Here is a 19,362-nt window from a genome sequence, read left to right on the forward strand (position 1 = left end):
CGGGCCATTAAAGACCGAGGCAAAGAAGGCGTTGAGTATCAGCCTTTTCCTCATCTTTAGTGGCAATGTTCCCCCTTGCATCCACTAGAGGATGGAGGTTCTCCCTGGCTCTCTTTTTGCTTTTAACGTATTTGTAAAAACTTTTCTTATTATCCCTTACAACAGTGGCCAGGTTGAGTTCTAGTTGGGCTTTTGCCTTTCTAATTTCCTCTCTGCATGACCTGACAAGATCCCTGTACTCTTCTTGGGTTGCCTGCCCCTTCTTCCAGAGCTGGTAAGCTCTCCTTTTTTTCCTTAGTCCTGGTAAGCTCTCCTTTTTTTCCTGAGTCGCAGTAGTAGACCTCTGTCCAGCCAGGCTGGTAGTCTTCCTTGACGATTTGTCTTATGGCACATGGGGACAGCCTGGTCATGTGCCTTTAAGACTTCTTCCTTGAAAAATACCCCAGCCTTCCTGGACGCCTTTGCCCTTCAGGACTATCTCCCAAGGGACTCTCCCAACCAGCATTCTGAACAGGTCAAAGTCTGCCCTCCAGAAGTCCATGGTGGCGGTGTTGCTGACCCCCTTCCTTACCTCACCACAGATCGAAAACTCTACCATTTCATGATCACTAAGGCCAAGATGACCTCCGACTACCACCTCTCCCACCAGTCCTTCTCTATTAGTGAATAGGAGGTCAAGCAGGGCACCTTCCCTGGTAGGCTCACTTACCAGCTGTGTCAGGAAGTTATCTTCCACACACTGCAGGTAATTTTATCACAGAGTGCATTTACTTGCAAGGATTATGTTTTCAAGGTAAAATGTAGTGGAGAAGAAGGTAAATGGTTTAGTGTGAATAAGGGAATACAGCCTATTCTTCAGTTGCGTAGAGTTGTGGAGTGCAAGTTCATAGTAAGAGAAGGGTCCATGAAAACATCTTCAAAAGCTTTTGGTTCCCTTCCATTTCATGCAGCCTCTGAATAGTGTCACTGTGAACAGAGCGTTCATCAGAAGACCTCTTCCTTAAACTAAATTGAAGAGAAATCTTGTTATACTTGCCAGTTAGCTATGTAGGCATTGGAATTAAGCTTTTTTTACTGGCTCTTATTTATGCCTTTTGGCTAAGTTAAACCCTTCTAATGCAACATTAACCTTATTTAGTTCTGTGCATGGTAGTTATGTAACAACTTTCCTTGCTGTCTGTGAGTTTTCTTGTTTCTTTCTGTGCTTTTAAAAAACCCTGTTAGATTCTAAACAGAGAAATTGGGATACTAAAGAACTGTAATGTATAATAATATTTCATAGTAACCCTTTGGTGCTGAGCTCATATTGAGGATTGATAACTTTATGGGAAATAGGGAGATGATGTTTATCCCTGCTAATAGATTTTGATTTTTTTTTTTGGAGCAAGGTCTCTCTCTTTCCACTTGTGAGGGGAATGGTTCTTGCTTCTGGAATAATAATATCCTGTTCTTGGTTGTTGTGAGTGTATCTTAGAATATGTTTGGGGGTGATGAATTGGATAGTGTTGCATTGTGTAAAGTATCTTTTTCTGGAAAGTTCATAGTTCATTTTGTTTAACTTTGCCTAGATGTACAATCTCAGAAAATATATCCTGTATTGTGGGGGGGGAGGGGAAAACCCAAACCCACCCCAAACCCAACAACTTCAAAGTAGACTAGTTGATTGACCTCTAATGTGTATGCACATGCTGTTATTGAGATGGAATCAGTTTTACTTCAGTAAGAGAATTCATTCAGGGGTTAGTTTGGTGTAACTAATCAGTTTAAAAACTAAATTTGAAATAACTTTTCAGACATTTACATATAACACAGATTTTAATGCATCTTTATTCAGACAACTGAAAGAATTTTGAGCATTAGGGACTTGCTTACTTGCATCTCCAATGTTTGTTTGCTTAATTTCTGTCACACCAAGTTTCTTACAAAATTTGTTAGTACAGCTGAACTTGTTTTAAAAATTAATTTAACAAATATTACAAAACTGCAATAAAATTAGTAGGAACTCATACAGTCATTGATACTCATTTACTGCAGAATTGTCAGGTATGTTTGAATCATTGGCCCCTTGGTTGTTGGCTTTTGTTTTTTTTTTAAAAATGAGGGGATTTTGAAACAATTTCTAGGTTATTGTGCCTGGACTTTGTGAAAAGGTGAATATTCAAGTATTAGGGCATTTTGGATGTCTAATAATGAATCATATTTTTAACTTACCTTTCAATGTGTTTTGGTGGAGTGGGGAATCTGAAGATTAATACTAAAGGAGAATAACATGTTAAAAATACAAACTTAAGAGGTTTAGGGGACCTCCTGTAGCTAGAGTGTTAAGTTCAGAAAGTGATCTTTAAATGTGACAGGTGTTTCATTTATTTTGCAGGGTCACCAAAATCTTTAACACCAGCGTGCTATTAAAAGTTGATCCATTTCTAATCTACCTCAGAGTTTTGGGGGTGTGTGTGTGTGTGTGTGTTTCATCTCTGCCAACCTCCTTCATCTTCCTCCTTCTTTCCTGCCAATGCAGAGTGCATCTTCCCGCTGCTTGCCTGCCCTAGCTTTTTGGGCTGTTGCCTCCTCGCAGCAGCTCCAGCTGTGGTATGGAATTCAAGCTGATATATTCAGCAGGACATTTAGTTTTGTGTTCTGTCTGGTGGTGGTGAACTTCATGAGTTAGTAACCAGTGAGGGTGAGGTACTGCTGTCTGACAGTAGTGTTTGAGTAGATAAATGTAAAATCTATGGCGGCGAATTCCATAGCAAGTTTCTTAGAATGACTGATAGGTTTTAATTTCCAGGAGAAAAACTGTGTTTGAGTTTGTATGTCATCTGCTGTTGTATTTGGTAGGTATTCAGAGAAAAATGTATGTATACCTGAAATAAAAGTAGTATAAGAGGCATTAATAAAGCCTGTATTTGTGAGAAACAGTTTCTGTGATGACTTTGTGTTTCTTCTTTCTTCCTGATATCCTTCAAAAAATAATTTCTTTTTTTCCCCAGAGTTAAGTGCCATTGTACGCGTTGTGACGTGCCCCAGTCCCACACAACTATGGCAAGGGTTAAGTTATATTTTTTAGATATGGGGATTGGAAGGAGGCAGTGTAGCAAGTCACACCCTTATTAACTCACTTATTGCTCATTAACAGCTGTGTCCTGGTTTTGGCTGGGATAGAGTTAATTTTCTTCCTAGTAGCTGGCACAGTGCTGTGTTTTGGATTTAGGATGAGAAGAAGGTTGATAACACTCTGATGCTTTAGTTGTTGTTAAGCAGGGCTTACACTAGGCAAGGACTTGTTCCACTTCCCCTGCTCTGCCAGGTGCTCAAGAAGCTGGGAGGGGGCACAGCTGGGACAGCTGACCCCAACTGGCCCAAGGGGTATCCCACACCATATGACGTCATGCTTTGGGAGGGAATTGGCTGGGGTGGGGAGATGGGACTGCAGTCACTGCTCGGAGACCAGCTGAGCATCGGCCAGTGGGTGGTGAGCAATTGCATTGTGTATCACTTGCTTTGTATATTGTTATTATTATTACTACTACTACTACTGCTATTTTACTGCATTTTATTTCCATTATTAAACTGCTCTTACCTCACCCCATGGGTTTTCTCTTCCAATTCTCTCCCCCATCCCACCAGGAGGGGGGAACAAGCGAGCGGCTGGCTGATGCTTAGTTGCTGGCTGGGTTTAAACCATGACAAGTTCAAAACAGGGTTTGTAATGGAAACATGTAAAGGAAGGTGCTCTGACTGTGTAACTCTCCGCTTTTATTTCAGACATCTCTGCAACCTTCATACAATGCCTTTGTGTGCATACATTTGATAGCTTTTGAGTTACATTACCACACCAGTTCTTTTCCAAAGAGCTGCTGTCTTACATGAGTAGAGGTTGTTCGGAATTTTGCGATGAGGGAAACAGATTTCTGTATGACTGTACCTTCTTTTGTTGCAGGTGCTGGGTGATATGTTGTGAATGAAACAAGAATGAAGGGCCATCTGATCATAAGCCAATGAAGTGTATCATATGATAACAGCATTCTGTCATGAAAATTTGTGTGATGCTAGGCAAAGAGCACAAATTAAAATCTTCTGTCTGTTTTTTGTTTTCCTAGAAGCAAGCTAGAGATTCTAGGATGTGGTTTGCAAATTGTTGAGTATTCAAGGTGCAATTGAAGTCATGGAGCATTGAACATGAAGTGCTCAATGTTCTGAAATGTTGAGCAATAGCTCTTCCCATTTTTGGCACCCAAAAGTATGCTGGCTTGACAGATCTTTCTCTATCATATTTTCCATATATAGAAAGGAAATAATAATATTCTTCCACTGAGCAGGCCTGTTTTCCAAATAGCATATTAATATTGCTGGTATAAATGGATGTTGTAGTGAGGAGCACTGTAGCAAAGACTCTAAGGAAATTGCTACTTCTAGAATGGGGAATAAGCCACGCGTGGCAGATGTGAACAGTGAAAAGAAGATAAAGTGTTCAGCTGTCTTTCTGAAAGTATTTTCTTTTCTTGAATATGCAGGGACCCTGTGACTGTGTAGCTTGCAGTGTTCCAGCTGCTGATCCCTGAGCTGCAACTAGTCTATGTACAGGTGCTTCTCTGCAGCCTACCAACAACTCCTTAAGAGAGAGAGAGAGATAAAGAGAACCACTGCTTTAATACCAAGTAGTTCCTCCTGTCCTGATCCACAAAGCCTGGATTGAAGTGCTTTCATTAGTGCTATAGAAGAGTGATAAGGTCTGCTGCTCCCGAGGAAAGAACAGGAAAAGAAGAGGAGATTGCACAATTAGGCAGGAAAGGGCTGCTGTTACGTAGTAAGGGAGAAGACAAGTCTTAAGTGTGGTGGGAGAGTGGGGAAGTAGGCTTCTGGTGCTGAGGCAGTGTATTAAAACTACAGAGGGGTTTCCAGAACTAAGATCAAGCCCCACAGGAGCCAGGATCAGATCATTCACACTGAATTTCAGAATCTGTACTTGCTCCAGTTTTTATGAAATTGCATGCACAATGGACTCTTTTTAATTCTGTTTGACTTGGAAACCTTAATAATGCTCTGTTGCATTTTGAGTTTTTGTTTGGGAGTTTGTGTGACAAATGTGTGGAAAATAAACTTGGTAACCATTCTTTTCCTGTTGATCATACTCAGTTCTCAGTAGATGGCACACTCAGGATAATGAGAATTCTCTGAGGTCCTTTCTACAAAAGAGGTAGAGCAAGAAGAGAAAAAAAAAATGCTTTTGGTGCTACTATTGATTTAGCTATGCTAATGGTAATTGCCAAGACTATGTTTTACTTCTACCCATGCCTACTTTTTTTTTATTGAAATTAAACAATTTTTATGCTCAACCTAACAAATGTGATCGAGAGCTGGATTGATCAGTGCTTTTTCTTGTTGCTGCAGTCACATTCTTTCTTTTTCTTTTTTCTTCTCTTACAGAAAAGATGAGTGTGCCAGCTCAGTCTGTGCATAAAGACAATGGGAAAACTATTGAGAATGTGGAGGAGCACAGCTATAAGCAAGGAAAAAAGATCCGAGACGCCCTAAGGACAACAGAACGAGATCACAAGAAAAATGTGCAGTGCTCATTTATGTTAGACTCAGTTGGTGGGTCTCTGCCAAAAAAACCAATTCCAGATGTTGATCTCAATAAGCCTTACCTCAGCCTTGGCTGTAGCAATGCTAAGCTTCCAGTCTCTGTGCCCATGCCAATACCCAGAACTGCACGCCAGACTTCTAGGACTGATTGCCCAGCAGACCGCTTAAAGTTCTTCGAAACCCTGCGGCTTTTGTTAAAACTTACCTCAGTCTCAAAGAAAAAGGACAGGGAGCAAAGAGGACAGGAAAACACCTCTTCTGTCTGGCTGAACCGATCCAATGAACTGATCTGGCTGGAGCTGCAAGCTTGGCATGCTGGCCGGAGCATTAATGACCAAGACCTCTATCTCTATGCAGCCCGTCAAGCTATCCCTGATATCATCAATGAAATCCTCACCTTCAAAGTGAACTATGGAAGCTTCTCCTGTGTAAAAAATGGAGCCAGTCTCAATGGTACTTCAGGAGAAGGAGTTTGCAAAGCAACATGTGGAACTAGTGCTTTGGGTTACTCAAGTTACCACGAACACCTCCATCGCCAGCGGGTCTCATTTGAGCAAGTAAAGCGGATAATGGAGCTGCTAGAGTATATAGAAGCACTTTATCCGTCTCTGCAGGCTCTTCAAAAGGACTATGAAAAGTATGCTGCAAAGGACTTCCAAGACAGAGTGCAGGCACTCTGTCTATGGTTAAATATTACGAAAGACTTAAATCAAAAACTAAGGATTATGGGAACTGTATTGGGCATCAAAAATCTTTCTGACATTGGCTGGCCAGTGTTTGAAATTCCTTCTCCTCGACCATCTAAGTACAATGATCCAGAGGATGAAGAAGTTGATAGGGCAACAGAAGTAAAGGAATCCTCAGGAACGTGCACAGAGGAGAGCGATGGTGAAGAACAAATCTCTGAGGAGAGTGTTGAGGAACTTAGACAAGCCATCAAGAACAATTTTACTAATAAGCCAAATTTTGACTTTCAGGACCATTTTTCAAGGAGGCTTGATAGGCTTGAATCTGAGGATGACTCCACCTCTTGGGTTATTCCAGAATGCAGTGCTGAGACAAGCTGCAGCCAACACTGTTTGACCTCTATTTACAGGCCGTTTGTAGATAAAGCACTGAAGCAAATGGGGTTGAGGAAGCTAATTTTAAGACTGCACAAGCTAATGCATGGTTCATTGCAAAGGGCCCGTATGGCGTTGGTAAGGAGTGATCATCAGCTGGAGGTAGGTTGCTGCTAGTGTAAATGGGTAATAGGAGTACCTCCCCTGCTATATTGTTTCTAACGGAAACTGGGGGAATTGGGATCTTAGGAAAATCCTGGTTGCTTTGTTGGTTTTTGAAAGATAGCGTATGTTATGATTAAGAGCCTAGTTCTGCTTCCGCTGAAACGAATCTGTCATTTGACCTGAATTAGAATTTGTGTGAAGCACAAGCTAGTCCCCTGTTCTTGTTTGTAATGGAAATGACATTTTAATGATAACATCTTCGCTCATGACATTTTCTAATGTCTAAAGCCGTAAGTCAGAAAAATTACAATGGAAAATTAGGTACAGAAGTTGAATCATGAGAAAAATTAGCTGTGGAAGTGGTCACTTTCCTTTTCGTGTCTTCAAGACTGGATATCTCTCTGCAAGACATCCTTTATGAAAACATAGCTATTATTTTGGGGTTTTCCTCATCTAAATGATGAAGTGCTCTGGTGGCGCGTTATGCTTGAGCCAGATTGGATAAATGAATGGACTCTCTTAACCTTGCAATCTACAAAAGCAAGTCATGTTAGCATGTTGCATTTTTCAGCTGGCTCTTAGTTTAATTTTTCTTTGTTTTGGGTCATTTTACATTCTTAATTAAGAATCATTGTGAGTTAATAAAAACAAAATTATGAAGTAAGAAGTAAACAAAGGACAGTAGCTGAAGTTTCATATGGTAAGTTGTAGTCACTAATTCTTTCGTTTCTTAATATAAACTGTTATCTAATGTGTAGGCATTTTTATATTATGAAGAACTGGTAGTAAGGATTACTTGCCCTTCTCAATAAAATGGCACCATGGATTCTGGACAAAGGAATTTCTTAGCCAACATGCCTATTCTAATATGGATACCATATGGGGTCTTTGACGTGTTGATGATCTCTTAGCATTGACCGTCACATTTGCAAAAGGAACAAGAATTGTTTATCTCCCTTGGAGGTTATTTTTTTTTAGGATGAATAAATTTATAAAGTTACTTGACTTTGAAAAAGCTTTTATTTGAACTGATGTGCTAATGTCGATATTACTGTCAAAAATGAAGCTATTAGTTGAATTTTTATTTATTCTCTAATTGGTTTCAACTTGTGTTCTAGGAAGTTTTGCATTAAGAAAATACTTGTGTATTTCTAGAGAGTCATGTGCCTAAGCAAAACTTGCAGGTATCTGTTACAGTAACCAAAAGTACACCTAAACCACATATACTTAGATAGAAAGTTCAGCTTAATATATAGGTAGAAATACCTTTAAAAAAAACCAGTGGACATAAAACATAATTTGGGGGTATTGAAAACTACTTTGAATGTATTTTTGAAATTGCTAAATATCCCAAATGTTTTGACTTCATAAGGGTTCTTAAAAGAAGTTAATGAAATACTGGTAGCTAGAGTCTTTGCTGCAGCTTCACAGAATTAACTTTTGTGCTAATTTAGCATTGGATGACTTGCGTAAGATGTCAGGTTAATCTTTTCTCCCTCCTTCTCTATATTTGCGGCTTGAATGTTCATTTTCACTAACTACTACGTTTTCTTTAGAATATTGTCAGCTTTTAAGAAATTACTTTCTGACTAAAGGTGAATGTTATAAAATTGTAAACTTCTTTCCTGCACAAAAATTAAATGAATGCTGTCAAAAAAAGAAAATACTGTTTGTCAGAAGTGTGGTACTTACTGCAGCAAAAGATGACATCAGAATAAAATAGAAGAGTTGGTTTTGAATTGCTTGGTTTTTGCATCTGACAGTACTTTGAATGTAGAATCTTGGGTTTTTTTAGTGCAGTTCAGTTTGATATTAGTATGCAGCCGGAGCTTCTGGTTACTTCTGGTTTTTTTATATCTTGACTCTGTGTTCATGTGTGTACATACACTTTAAAATCTCTGGACATACTTCCATTTCTGTTGTTACTTAAACGCTATCTCGCATCTAAAATGTGCTTTCTGGGTTCTTCCACTGTATGCATTTTAATGCTCATTTCATCTTAAATGTATGTAAATGTTTATACAGATGGCTGGTTTTAGTGTTTTTTGAAGTACAAGTTTCATTCCTCATAGGCTCAAGGCACTATAGAGTCTGTTTTTTGTAGAAGTTGTATTATTTGATTCTTAAAGAAAATGGCTAATATTTCTTATTTTGGTTTACTAAATCAGAAGTGTTATTTTAGTATAATTTAAGCCCATGTACCCTGTTTAAACAAATATTCAACTGGCTGCACTTTTGAGTATGGATTTTATATATGACCTCAGTAAATGGCTTGGACTTTGTTTTCTTGGTTTTTTTTTAAGAACTGTTTGGTAGTCACTTCAAACATTTCAGACTGGGCCTGCTGAAGACTAAGATTAGTCAAACTGAACAATAGAAGTTTAGATGTCTAATACTAAGCCCTAACGTCATGTCCTGTTACCCTTAATGTTAGAAAATGAAATAATATGTTTCTTCAATTTAACTGTGTTGGTTTTACTCATAGACTAGTTCTTTAGTATTTTTATAAGAACTATTTTTTCCAACACTGTACTTGCATCACAATGAGGAATGTATTTCTTTAAATGTTTTGTTATACTGTAGGAGTGCAGTATTTTCATGATCTTTACTAATGAAAACCTCTTGTATATAAGCCTTTAGCTCTGGTGCTATTCTGGCACTATGCGTTTCTTTAAAAGAGAGTGAGTAAAAAGAAGACGGTAATATGCCATCTAAGAAGATAAGTTCTTATACTGTAGATCGACTAGTGGTTAAACTTCAACTAAACCTAGGTATAGAGGAAATCCCCACTCATGCATGTTTGCTGTCTCTGCATAATGAGCTAGTGGTTTTATAAACCACCTAAGAATCTGCAGCACATAATACGTTTTGTGCCAACGTTAGTCAGTAACGAATATGCCATTCCATCCCCCATGACAGCTGAGAAACATTGCAATACTAAAAAATAAAAACACCAAGAAAACTGAATGTCAGTAGCTGTAATTTTGTGTGGCTCTTCTGAGAAAGAAGAGCTTGTATGACACTGTAGGCACAAATGTAAAAAATGTGTGTTTAGGTGTAAAGGAATAAACAATTTTAGTTTAATTTTTTTTTATTGTCTACTAGGTGACAAGCTTAAAAGTGGTGTAATTTTTTTTTTAACTTTCTAGGTAGCACTTAATCATCTGATCTAATTTCTGGTAATTTTTTCCTCTCCTTTGAAGTGCTGTTATTTAACTTTGGCACTGAAGAAAAACCTAAAAAATGCTAGTTATGCCTAATATACAAATGAAGGATATTCAGGTGTCATAGTTAGCGGCTGTGAAATGGAATGAGAATAAACCAAACTTAATCTGAAACAAATCTTATCCTTAGACGATGTACAGTGTGTTGTTATCTTTGAGCTGCACACATACTGCAGTCCAAATTTTCTTCCTAAATTAAACCCGAGTGCTTCCATGTACAGTTTTGCTTAGAATGTTACCACAAGGTATACAGTTTAGAAATCTAGGATGTCTATTTCAGATCATATAAGTTATTTTCTATAATTAGAAATGTCATTTCATTTAAATGTAATTTGCGTTTAAATGAAAAATAAGTTTATTAATTGAAAAGACTAGATTGATCTCTTAATATTTTATCTAACCCTTTTTAAATTTCAGTTTCAATTTCTTAACATCTACCAAAGTTCCTGAGTTATTTTTTCAACAGTTCTGTTCAATTTAGCTAGTGATACTTTCTTGAATATTGCATTACTTTACAATGTGGAGTTTTATGTAATATATCCACTATGTATTTGCAAGGGAATGAGGTTAGTCACCTTAGGTAGCCAAGTGCAAACTCACTTCTCTAGGTGTAGTCATTAGTGTAAGACTTTTTATTTATTTATTTGTTAATATATTTTGAAATTTTCAAGTATTGTATCTTGTAATGTTCCTATATATTATGTTTGGCTTGACTTGTATGTTCATCTTAACCTCAAACAGCAGTTTCTTCCTGTATAGTGAAGTGATCTCTGGCTTTAATGGATGCTTTAAACATTTTAAAACAGAAACATAAAGTAAGAGATTGCTTTGTTCACTCCCAAAGGTCCATAATAGTTTTCCTCAGCCTGGTGATCCTCAAATATAGAAAATAAAAAAAAAAAAATAAAAGATAAATGGAAGGTTCTGTGGTTGATGTGCCAGTTAAAATAGAATCTTACCTTTACAAAACAGACTTTTGTGCATGCACAATTTAAGGATCCTTTTCATGATACCTATTTCTTGTTACAGTTTTCAGAATTTCCAGATCCCATGTTATGTTCAGATTACGTGCAGTTATTAAATTCCCCACCTTGTTGTGAGCAAAAATGCAGCACTGTATCATGGGAGGAGCTGAAATCCATGGATTTACCGTCTTTTGAACCTGCATTCTTGGTCCTCTGCCGAGTCCTGCTCAATGTTATCCATGAATGTCTCAAGCTAAGGTTGGAACAAAGACCTGCTGGGGAACCATCTCTTTTGAGTATTAAACAGGTTTGCGTCAACTGTTTCTTTTTTATATTTCCTCTTTGAAATGACTTTGTCATTTCGTTACAGTAAGGTTGTTGGTTTAAAGAGGATTATTTTAAGAAATGACAATATAATTGTTATAGCTGTTATAAATAGTCTTGTGTTTCATATGGAGATCTGTTTTTTGCATAGTAAACAACTGGCCATATATACCACTCTGATTTAGACTTCCAGGAATCAAAACTGGTGATTAAAGAATTGTCAATCAGAGAAAGTAAACAGTATTTGTACCATTTGCATTGTAAGCTCTATAACCCTGTTCAGTGCATCTGCCTCCATTTCGGTTTCTTAGGCAGTGTAACCAGTTTTAAGGGTCTGTATATTTCTTTTTTTCTTTGATTTGATGCTTTTTTCTTTGTAAATGTCAGACATTTGCCAGCATGCGGTGGACACATCGTAGAAGTTGATTAAGAAGAAAAAACAAAGTTAAAAAAAAAAAAATCTTCTTTCCCAGCATATTGTTTTATATAAATACTTGATGTTTTCTGTGGATAGTGAAACAGGATTGTCAGTTCTGTCACTGTTTGAGAATGTTGTATGAGGATTTCTTTTCTGGTGGTTATCGGATACAATGAAGGCTGTTTAGATCAATGTCATTTTTCAAAGTGTAATCTAGGACATACTAAAATTGTATGAAGTCATTCCCCTGCTCCTTGGCAAGCATAACCAGATCAGGATTTTATCAGGTGGTCTTTAAGGGTAAACATTTAAATAAGCTCTTGGGCTGATTATGATTTCACATTTGCTGCTCCAAAATCAATTGCTAAGTGACCTTATGGTCCCAAATAAATTTCAGTCCTCTGTTCTCCCCACTCCGCCCCCCAATTCCCCTTACTCCCCCCCTTTTTCTTTCCTTGATATACTAGGATTTTGGATGCCCTTATATCCAAAAGCACAGTACCTACAATTTCAATCTTGAGAGTCATAGTAAAATATAGTATAACATACTGTATTGTAAAGCACGTTATATCCTTTTTTTCCTAGAGGCTGGGGCTATTTTTTTTCCCTTACATTTTGTATTCTGCTTGTGGACTTTGAGTTAAGTAAAAATGACAGTTTCTTCCTGGAAGACAATGTGTTTGTTACAGACTGTTTTGATGGTGTATACTGTTTCACTAATTACATTGAAAAAATGAATTAACTCAGCAAATGCTTGCTGTCCCACGCAATATTTCTGAACAGGCAAAGGGGCTGTGGAGGATATTTCACAAATAGATCTATTTGCTTCCTGAAGAATTACAATTCCTGAAATCTTGAGCAGGCTCAAACTGGAGTCTAGGGGTCTGTTTTGTTCTGCACCTTCACAGAATATTACAGAATTACAAAGACTCTGGTCCTACCTTCTGGAAGCTGGGACCTGTATTAGGTTATCCAGGGCCTTGTTAGGCCAGATTGTGAATACTTTCAGTGAGGGAAAGATTCCACTGCTTTTCCAGACAATCTGTTCCAGTGTTTATTTTTTTTTCCCCAGTAAAGTATTGTTTCTTGTATCGAGACAGAATTTCCCTAAAGCAACTTGTGCCTGTTGCCTCTTGTCATGTCGCTGTGCATCCTTGTGAAAGGAGTGCCTGTGTTTTCTCTGTAACTACCCTGTAGGTATTGGAAAACTGTGATTAGATTCCCCTTGCATGTTCTCTTCTCTAGGTTGAACAAACCCAGTCCCTTGAATGATTCTTTGTGTGCGTGTAGCACAGTGCAATTTGGTTTCTATAGTGATTGACCTAGTGGATGTCATTTGGGGCGTGGACACCTTTGTCTCCTACTTTTTGGTACCATTTGAAAGGTGTAGCAGTACTGTTTTAATGTATTGGGCACGCTAGTCTTGACACTCAACTTTTCCAAGGTGAGGTTAAATTTTTGGGTTACTAGCAAGTCAATTCTATTAAAATAATCTGGTTTGCAAGAAAAAGTACACACACAAAAAGAAAACTAGAACCAGCACTTCTGACAGTGTGCTTTTTCTCCCATCCTTTGTCACTAGCTTCCCTTTTTGAGGCATCTCGTCCGTGTTTGTGTTTTAGCAATAACTTTTGTGATCCTGATGATCCTGTGTCATTGGAGAGAGCTGTTCTCTTTTAATGGCAATTTGTCATTATGTGGTGGCAGTATAGTTCCTGAACAGTTCAGGGTGGTTCTCAAGTTCTCTATTTGTGCTGAGAAGTGGACGGTGTGTGTGTATGTGTATGTGCATGCACACATGGGTTATTTCAGTTAGGCGGTTAAATTAGACACGGTCTGTTATAACCTGTGTTGAGTGTCTTACAGCACCATGATCTTCTGCAGAATAACTATCAGATCTCTCTGGATCTTTCATACCAGTTTGTATCTTCAAAAAGGTAGCAGATGATACTGTCATTTCATAAAAGCTTCTTCCTTAGGAAAATCAATGGAGAGATTAGGTCAATACTGCTAGAAGATTTTTAGTTCCAGGTTATACTGATACTGTAATAGTGAAATGCAATTTACAAGCAAGTAATTTCTTCTTCATCAACACCCATTTAAATCTATAACTAGAAACACAGGAGCATATTGTATGCTGGTGCAGGTGCTGATTTCTTAATTACCAATTCTGTTACCCACACACCTGTTAACCGGGTAGTATTTGAACACATGGTCTAATGATTAAAGATGCCAGTTAAAGGATGTCTGTTTGGGTGGGGAAAACAGTATCTGACAATTAGCACTCTTGTCTAGATGATCTTAACAGCTTGTGATATCTCCTGGAAATTACGGGTCAACAGTCCTTATGTCAGCCATCAACATTTTGTACAGACTGCTTACGGTTTGTTGTTGTCATATGGCATGCATTAACTTTAAGGTAGTCTGACCTAGTTGAAAAGTGAAAAGTCACATCTACCTGATTTCTGCTAAGTGACTGACACCACTTGGAGCAGGGCCACAATTTACTGACTAGTTACTGTGTTCCTCTTAATCAGGTTTGCTATATCGGTGTAGTTATATACATACACATTCTTTAGTTGCTCTTTATAGACCATATTTTTTGTTTGCCTCTTGCCTTGAGTTTCAGTTCCAAAAGTTGACACTTAAAGGTAGCTCTAATAGGTTTTTTTAAATCCTGTATTCTGTTATTCAATAGCACTACACGTCACTGTGTAGCAGTATTGCTTAAACACAAAGTCTCTTTTTAATGAATTTTTGAGTTATTTTATTTTGGAATAGACAAATGTTACTCTCTGCAAGTTTCAGAAGTGAACTTTGCTTGTATCTGTAAGATATGCCATTCTATATAGTAAAGTTCTATGGATAAGTGATACTGCCAAGTCCCATCTGTCTCTGTGAATAATGGGTAGTTAAATACTAATTTTAAATTCTCTGAACAAATTATGTTTTTCTTTGTGCATCCCAGGGCAAAAGAACCCAGTCGGTTAACAGAGTACACTGGAAGTGATTGAGTGGAGAGTGAAGAATGCACATTCATTTTTAAATGTATGACGTTTTAGGGATATAAATGTGTAATTATTGGATTTACACCTTGTAAAAAAAACCTATTTTTTTTCCTTTTTCACCTAACTGTTGGTAAATTTTAAACTACAGAGTTCAGAACATTACCCGTTTCCCCTACATGCAGGGGAGCACAGTGTAACATGTTCTGCTTATAGAAGATTCCAAAGACTCTTTGTCATATTAATAACATTATTGTATGTTTTTTGCTTTCATACCTTTATAATTTCTCATGCATTGAGCCCACTATATTGATATATTATTTTGCCAGGATAGCCATTATACAAGATTTTAAAAAGCAGATTAACCAACCAACAGTTCCATCCCCTCTGACCTTCCAGATGAACCACTCTCTTCCTCTCGGACTCTTGACTTAATGAAGTTGTTGCTCAGAAAAGGTCAGGGGTTGCAAGACCTGGAGACTGATGGTAATTTCAGAAGAAAACACACTTAGCACTGGAAGGACTTCTAAAGGAAAGGCATTTGTTAGTGTAGTTTTGAAACCATTCTTGCTGTTTGTGTACTCCTATGTCTGTGGTTGTGCACCTTTCTTCAAATAAATAAAAGCTTTCTAAGCTTTCAGGGAGGGGCGACAGCTGTTTGGCCAGAAGTGACCACTTCTGTGGTTGAAAAGATAACTTCTCTCATGTTACCTGTGCCGAGGGAAACAACAAAAGAAATACCAACTGTTTTCAGGTCTGGTACAGGTTTTAGGGTTGTGGATGCCTACCCAGTAGATCGACAATGAATTTCCTGTAGTAAGACATTTCTCATAGGTCTCAGCATCGTCAAACACATTGCATATTATTGCCAACTTGCTTCCATCTAAACTGGTGATTTGATGACTGTGAGCCCTCTTGCCCACTTCTAAACCTTTTAACTATCCAATAAGTTGCTTGCTGTGGCCCTGTGAAGGGAATGAAGTCTGAAACATCTGCCTCTGGCTCCATCTACAGTTATGTGGCAAATGGCGTGATGGCAATTAAATAATCCTGGAAAACTAGACACTTCTTTCCTGCAGAAATGTAGAGCGACCGTATGCATTTCTAAAAACTGTAGAAATTATGTAGTGATAAACTAGCACATTTAGGCAAACTGGACTGACAAATTAAGCTTTCACTTCCCAGGGAGAATTTAAGAGTAATGTCTTGACTGATGGCAGCTTTTGGGTTTTTCTCTTGCAGCTAGTGAGAGAGTGTAAAGAGGTTCTGAAGGGTGGCCTGTTAATGAAGCAATATTACCAGTTTATGTTACGGGAGGTGTTAGATGACTTACAAAAGATTGACTGCAACATTGATTCTTTTGAAGAGGACTTGCATAAAATGTTAATGGTAAGCTTCAAAAAGGAGAAAATATTTGAAGTTCTAGTAAGTGTATTAATCTGAATACTGCTAATAGAAATCTACTGTCCCTGTTGGGTATGGGTCTTGCTAATTTTTTTGTTGTTGTTATGCTATTTTAATATTATTTTATTGTTTTAATGGACTTGTAAAGGTAACACAGTAGCCATTGTCATTGTAGCAATGATTTTATCAATACTGATTTTTTGTTTACTGGACTGTGGCACAGTGTACATGTAAAATGCCTGTATTTACAATAAAATGGTTCATAAATAGAACTGTAAATTCCATACATTTAAACTAAACTGTTAGTAACATTTTAGTATTGAATAAAAAAATACAGCTGTTTGACTAACATCATGTCTTAATATCTTGGTATTGCATTCATCCATGAATGATGCCCTATTTTTAATGTGTATTCATTATTGTAATAAGTTAAACACAATGAAGTAATTTCAAGACAAATACTTGGCCTCTGAAAGATATTAAATGAGATATTCTTTAGTAAATTTAGTTTAAATGACTGTTTCTTTGGATGTGACTGATTTTTATTCTTTTGTGAGTTTGAATTTTGTCCTCGCTATTCAGGGGTGGGGAGGGGAACCCAAAACCAAGATACACCTCAATACCTCATTGCTAGTGTTTTGTCAGCAGAGCTGTTGGTACCAGTATTGTTGAGTATGCGTGGATTTTCCTATTACATGCTTTTCATTGCCTGCAGTGGTGAAAATATGTCATGCTTTATAGTTTCTTGTGCTGCATGTCTGCCTTCATGTTCATTTGAAATTTGTGGAAACTTCCAGAAGAAATGGCTTGGCTAGAAGAAAGGAAAATAGTTCATCTTGTCCATTTTGAAATTCCGAAATGCCTTACCTCTTTTTTTTTTTATTTTTAAAATTTTTTATTTAGCTGTAATGTTTTTGTGCTTTGAGGCACGAGCTTGAACTTTGGCAGCAGTTTTAATTGTATAAGTATTTTGCTTTTTGTAGGTCTTGAAATGGATGGTAACAAGACTGTGTAACTAGGAGCAAATATATCAGACTTCTGTGATCAGAATCACAGTTTGTGCCTATTACAGAGTTGCTGGTTACTGTAGCGCCAGCAGCAGGGGAGAAAGATTGGATGAATGGTCAAGTTTGTAAGAAGACTGGGACAGCTGGGCAAAAAGAGCTGAAGAGATGGTCTGGACTGAAAATAGGGATAGGGAAAACTTGTATGAAATCCAAAGGTTAAGACAGGACCAATGAAGGGTGGGGGGTGGAACTTACTCTTTGGCTTTTCCTGTGGACTCTTTGTATAGGCAGGCAAGGTAACCAAGAAGAGTACTGGAAGAGTTATTAGGCTGAGAGTGAAAGGTGAATTAAAGTCAAGAATGGGGCCACAGCCTCAAGCTATCAGAACACAGTACCTACCTAACTCAGAGTAGAGTTTTAAGGTTTTCTTTATCTACTCTGCTCTCATGAGACCCCACCTGGAGTAATGCATTCAGCTCTGGGGCCCCCAGCATACAAAAGACACAGACCTGCTTGAGTGGGCCCAGAGGAGGGCCACAAAAATGATCAATGGGCAGGCTGAGAGACTTGGGATTGTTCAGCCTAGAGAAGGCTCCCAGGAGACCTTATAGCAGCCTTCCAGTATGTGAAGGGGGCCTACAGGAAAGATGGGGACAGACTTTTTATGAGGAAGCATCATGATAGGATGAGGGGTAATGGTTTTAAACTGAAAGATGATTTAGATTGAAACTGATTTAGATTAAATATTAGGAGGAAATTCCTTACTGTGAGGGTGGTGAGACACTGGAACAGGTTGTCCGGAGAAGTTGTGGATGCCCCATCTCTGGCAGCATTCAAGGCCAGGTTGGATAAGGCTTTGAGCAACCTAGTCTAGTGGAAGGTGTCCCTGCCCATGGTAGGAGGGTTGGAACTAGATGATCTTTAAGGTCCTTTCCAGGCCAAACAATTCTATGATTCTGTGATCTTGGCATTATTACAGTGTGGTCCGAAAATACCTGAAACCAGTGGGAAGTGTCTTAACCATTTCTAAGGAGTGACATTGCTTGATGTTATGGATTATTGAACTAAACCAAACTGCAGCTAATTTTTTGCATTCAGTATGATCTGATGCAGCAGATGTTTGAAGAAGAATTGTACTCACCTCGATTTTTGTGTTGGTTTAAAACAATGATAATCAAATAAAGGCAAGATATAAGTCTTGATTTGAAGGAATACAAGGTATAATGTAGAATCTGAGAAGCCTGTTCAATGCGCTTATCCATATTCAGGAGGATATGTTCAGACAAAACCTTTTGGAGTAATACAGTTAATAAAAGGTTTAGAAACTGGTTTTCAGTAGTCAAGCTTTAGAAACTCTGGCCGCTGTGGGTATTCACTGATACAATGGTGAATAGCAGCACAGCAAGCGAGGTGGTGGTACTGTCAATATTTTCAGAAAAGTATCGTGGAGACATAATATTTAATACTTCAGTAGCACTTTTTACTTCCCAAGCCATAAATAGCGTATTTTGTATGGAGATGCATAGCTCATTTTCAGTCATAGCAAACAAAAAATATTGTTGAAATATTCCCTACCAATTGTATAATATGGAGACTGTTGATTTGAGAAGTTATGGTCCTTAGTTACATGTTGTGTAACAATTTCTGTTTGAATTATCTCTTTCCATGTACAGGTTTACTTTGATTATATGCGAAGCTGGATCCAAATGCTACAGCAGTTACCTCAAGCGTCTCATAGTTTAAAAAACCTGTTGGAGGAAGAATGGAATTTCACCAAAGAAATAACTCCTTATATAAGAGGAGGTGAAGCTCAAGCTGGAAAACTATTCTGGTAGGTATTATTTAATTACTCTGCTGATGGTGTTGATTTGTACCAGATAACATATTCAAGTCAGCACTTGTTCAGGGTTCCCACATTGGGCTCCTTGAGGCCTCAGTAAGCCATTGATAGTCTTTGTGGATATATGGACTATTACAATGACTGTGGATACAGGATGCTGTAAGTGCAGATTGCTCTTACTCTAGCTATAACAGGAATGACTGCTTGTATGGAGAGTCCCCGCTCCTGCTAGCCCTGTGCACATAGCGTTACTGAGGGCCCCCAAGACGCTGCTTGTTTCTGCGGGCAGACTTGGCAGCTCTCTTGTGTTGGACAGAGTAGGAAGAAATTTAAGGTGCCATACTACCTGAATAAGACTCTGAA

General features: G+C 38.0%; 1 protein-coding gene across 1 annotated transcript in view; it reads left to right on the forward strand.

The window, feature by feature from the left end:
* Nucleotides 1-19,362, forward strand: part of MAP3K4 (mitogen-activated protein kinase kinase kinase 4) — a gene marked incomplete at its 5' end in the record, with an annotated part of 61,116 nt that overhangs the window by 2,463 nt on the left and 39,291 nt on the right. The window contains 4 exons of the mRNA XM_035892745.1: nucleotides 5,428-6,809; nucleotides 11,066-11,308; nucleotides 15,991-16,137; nucleotides 18,833-18,990. Of these exons, the coding sequence (XP_035748638.1) occupies nucleotides 5,428-6,809; nucleotides 11,066-11,308; nucleotides 15,991-16,137; nucleotides 18,833-18,990 (1,930 nt within the window). The remainder of the gene's footprint in view (nucleotides 1-5,427; nucleotides 6,810-11,065; nucleotides 11,309-15,990; nucleotides 16,138-18,832; nucleotides 18,991-19,362) is intronic.

This window comes from Egretta garzetta, unplaced genomic scaffold (genome assembly GCF_000687185.1).
Source record: "Egretta garzetta isolate BGI_Z169 unplaced genomic scaffold, ASM68718v1 scaffold744, whole genome shotgun sequence".
Taxonomy (NCBI): domain Eukaryota; kingdom Metazoa; phylum Chordata; class Aves; order Pelecaniformes; family Ardeidae; genus Egretta; species Egretta garzetta.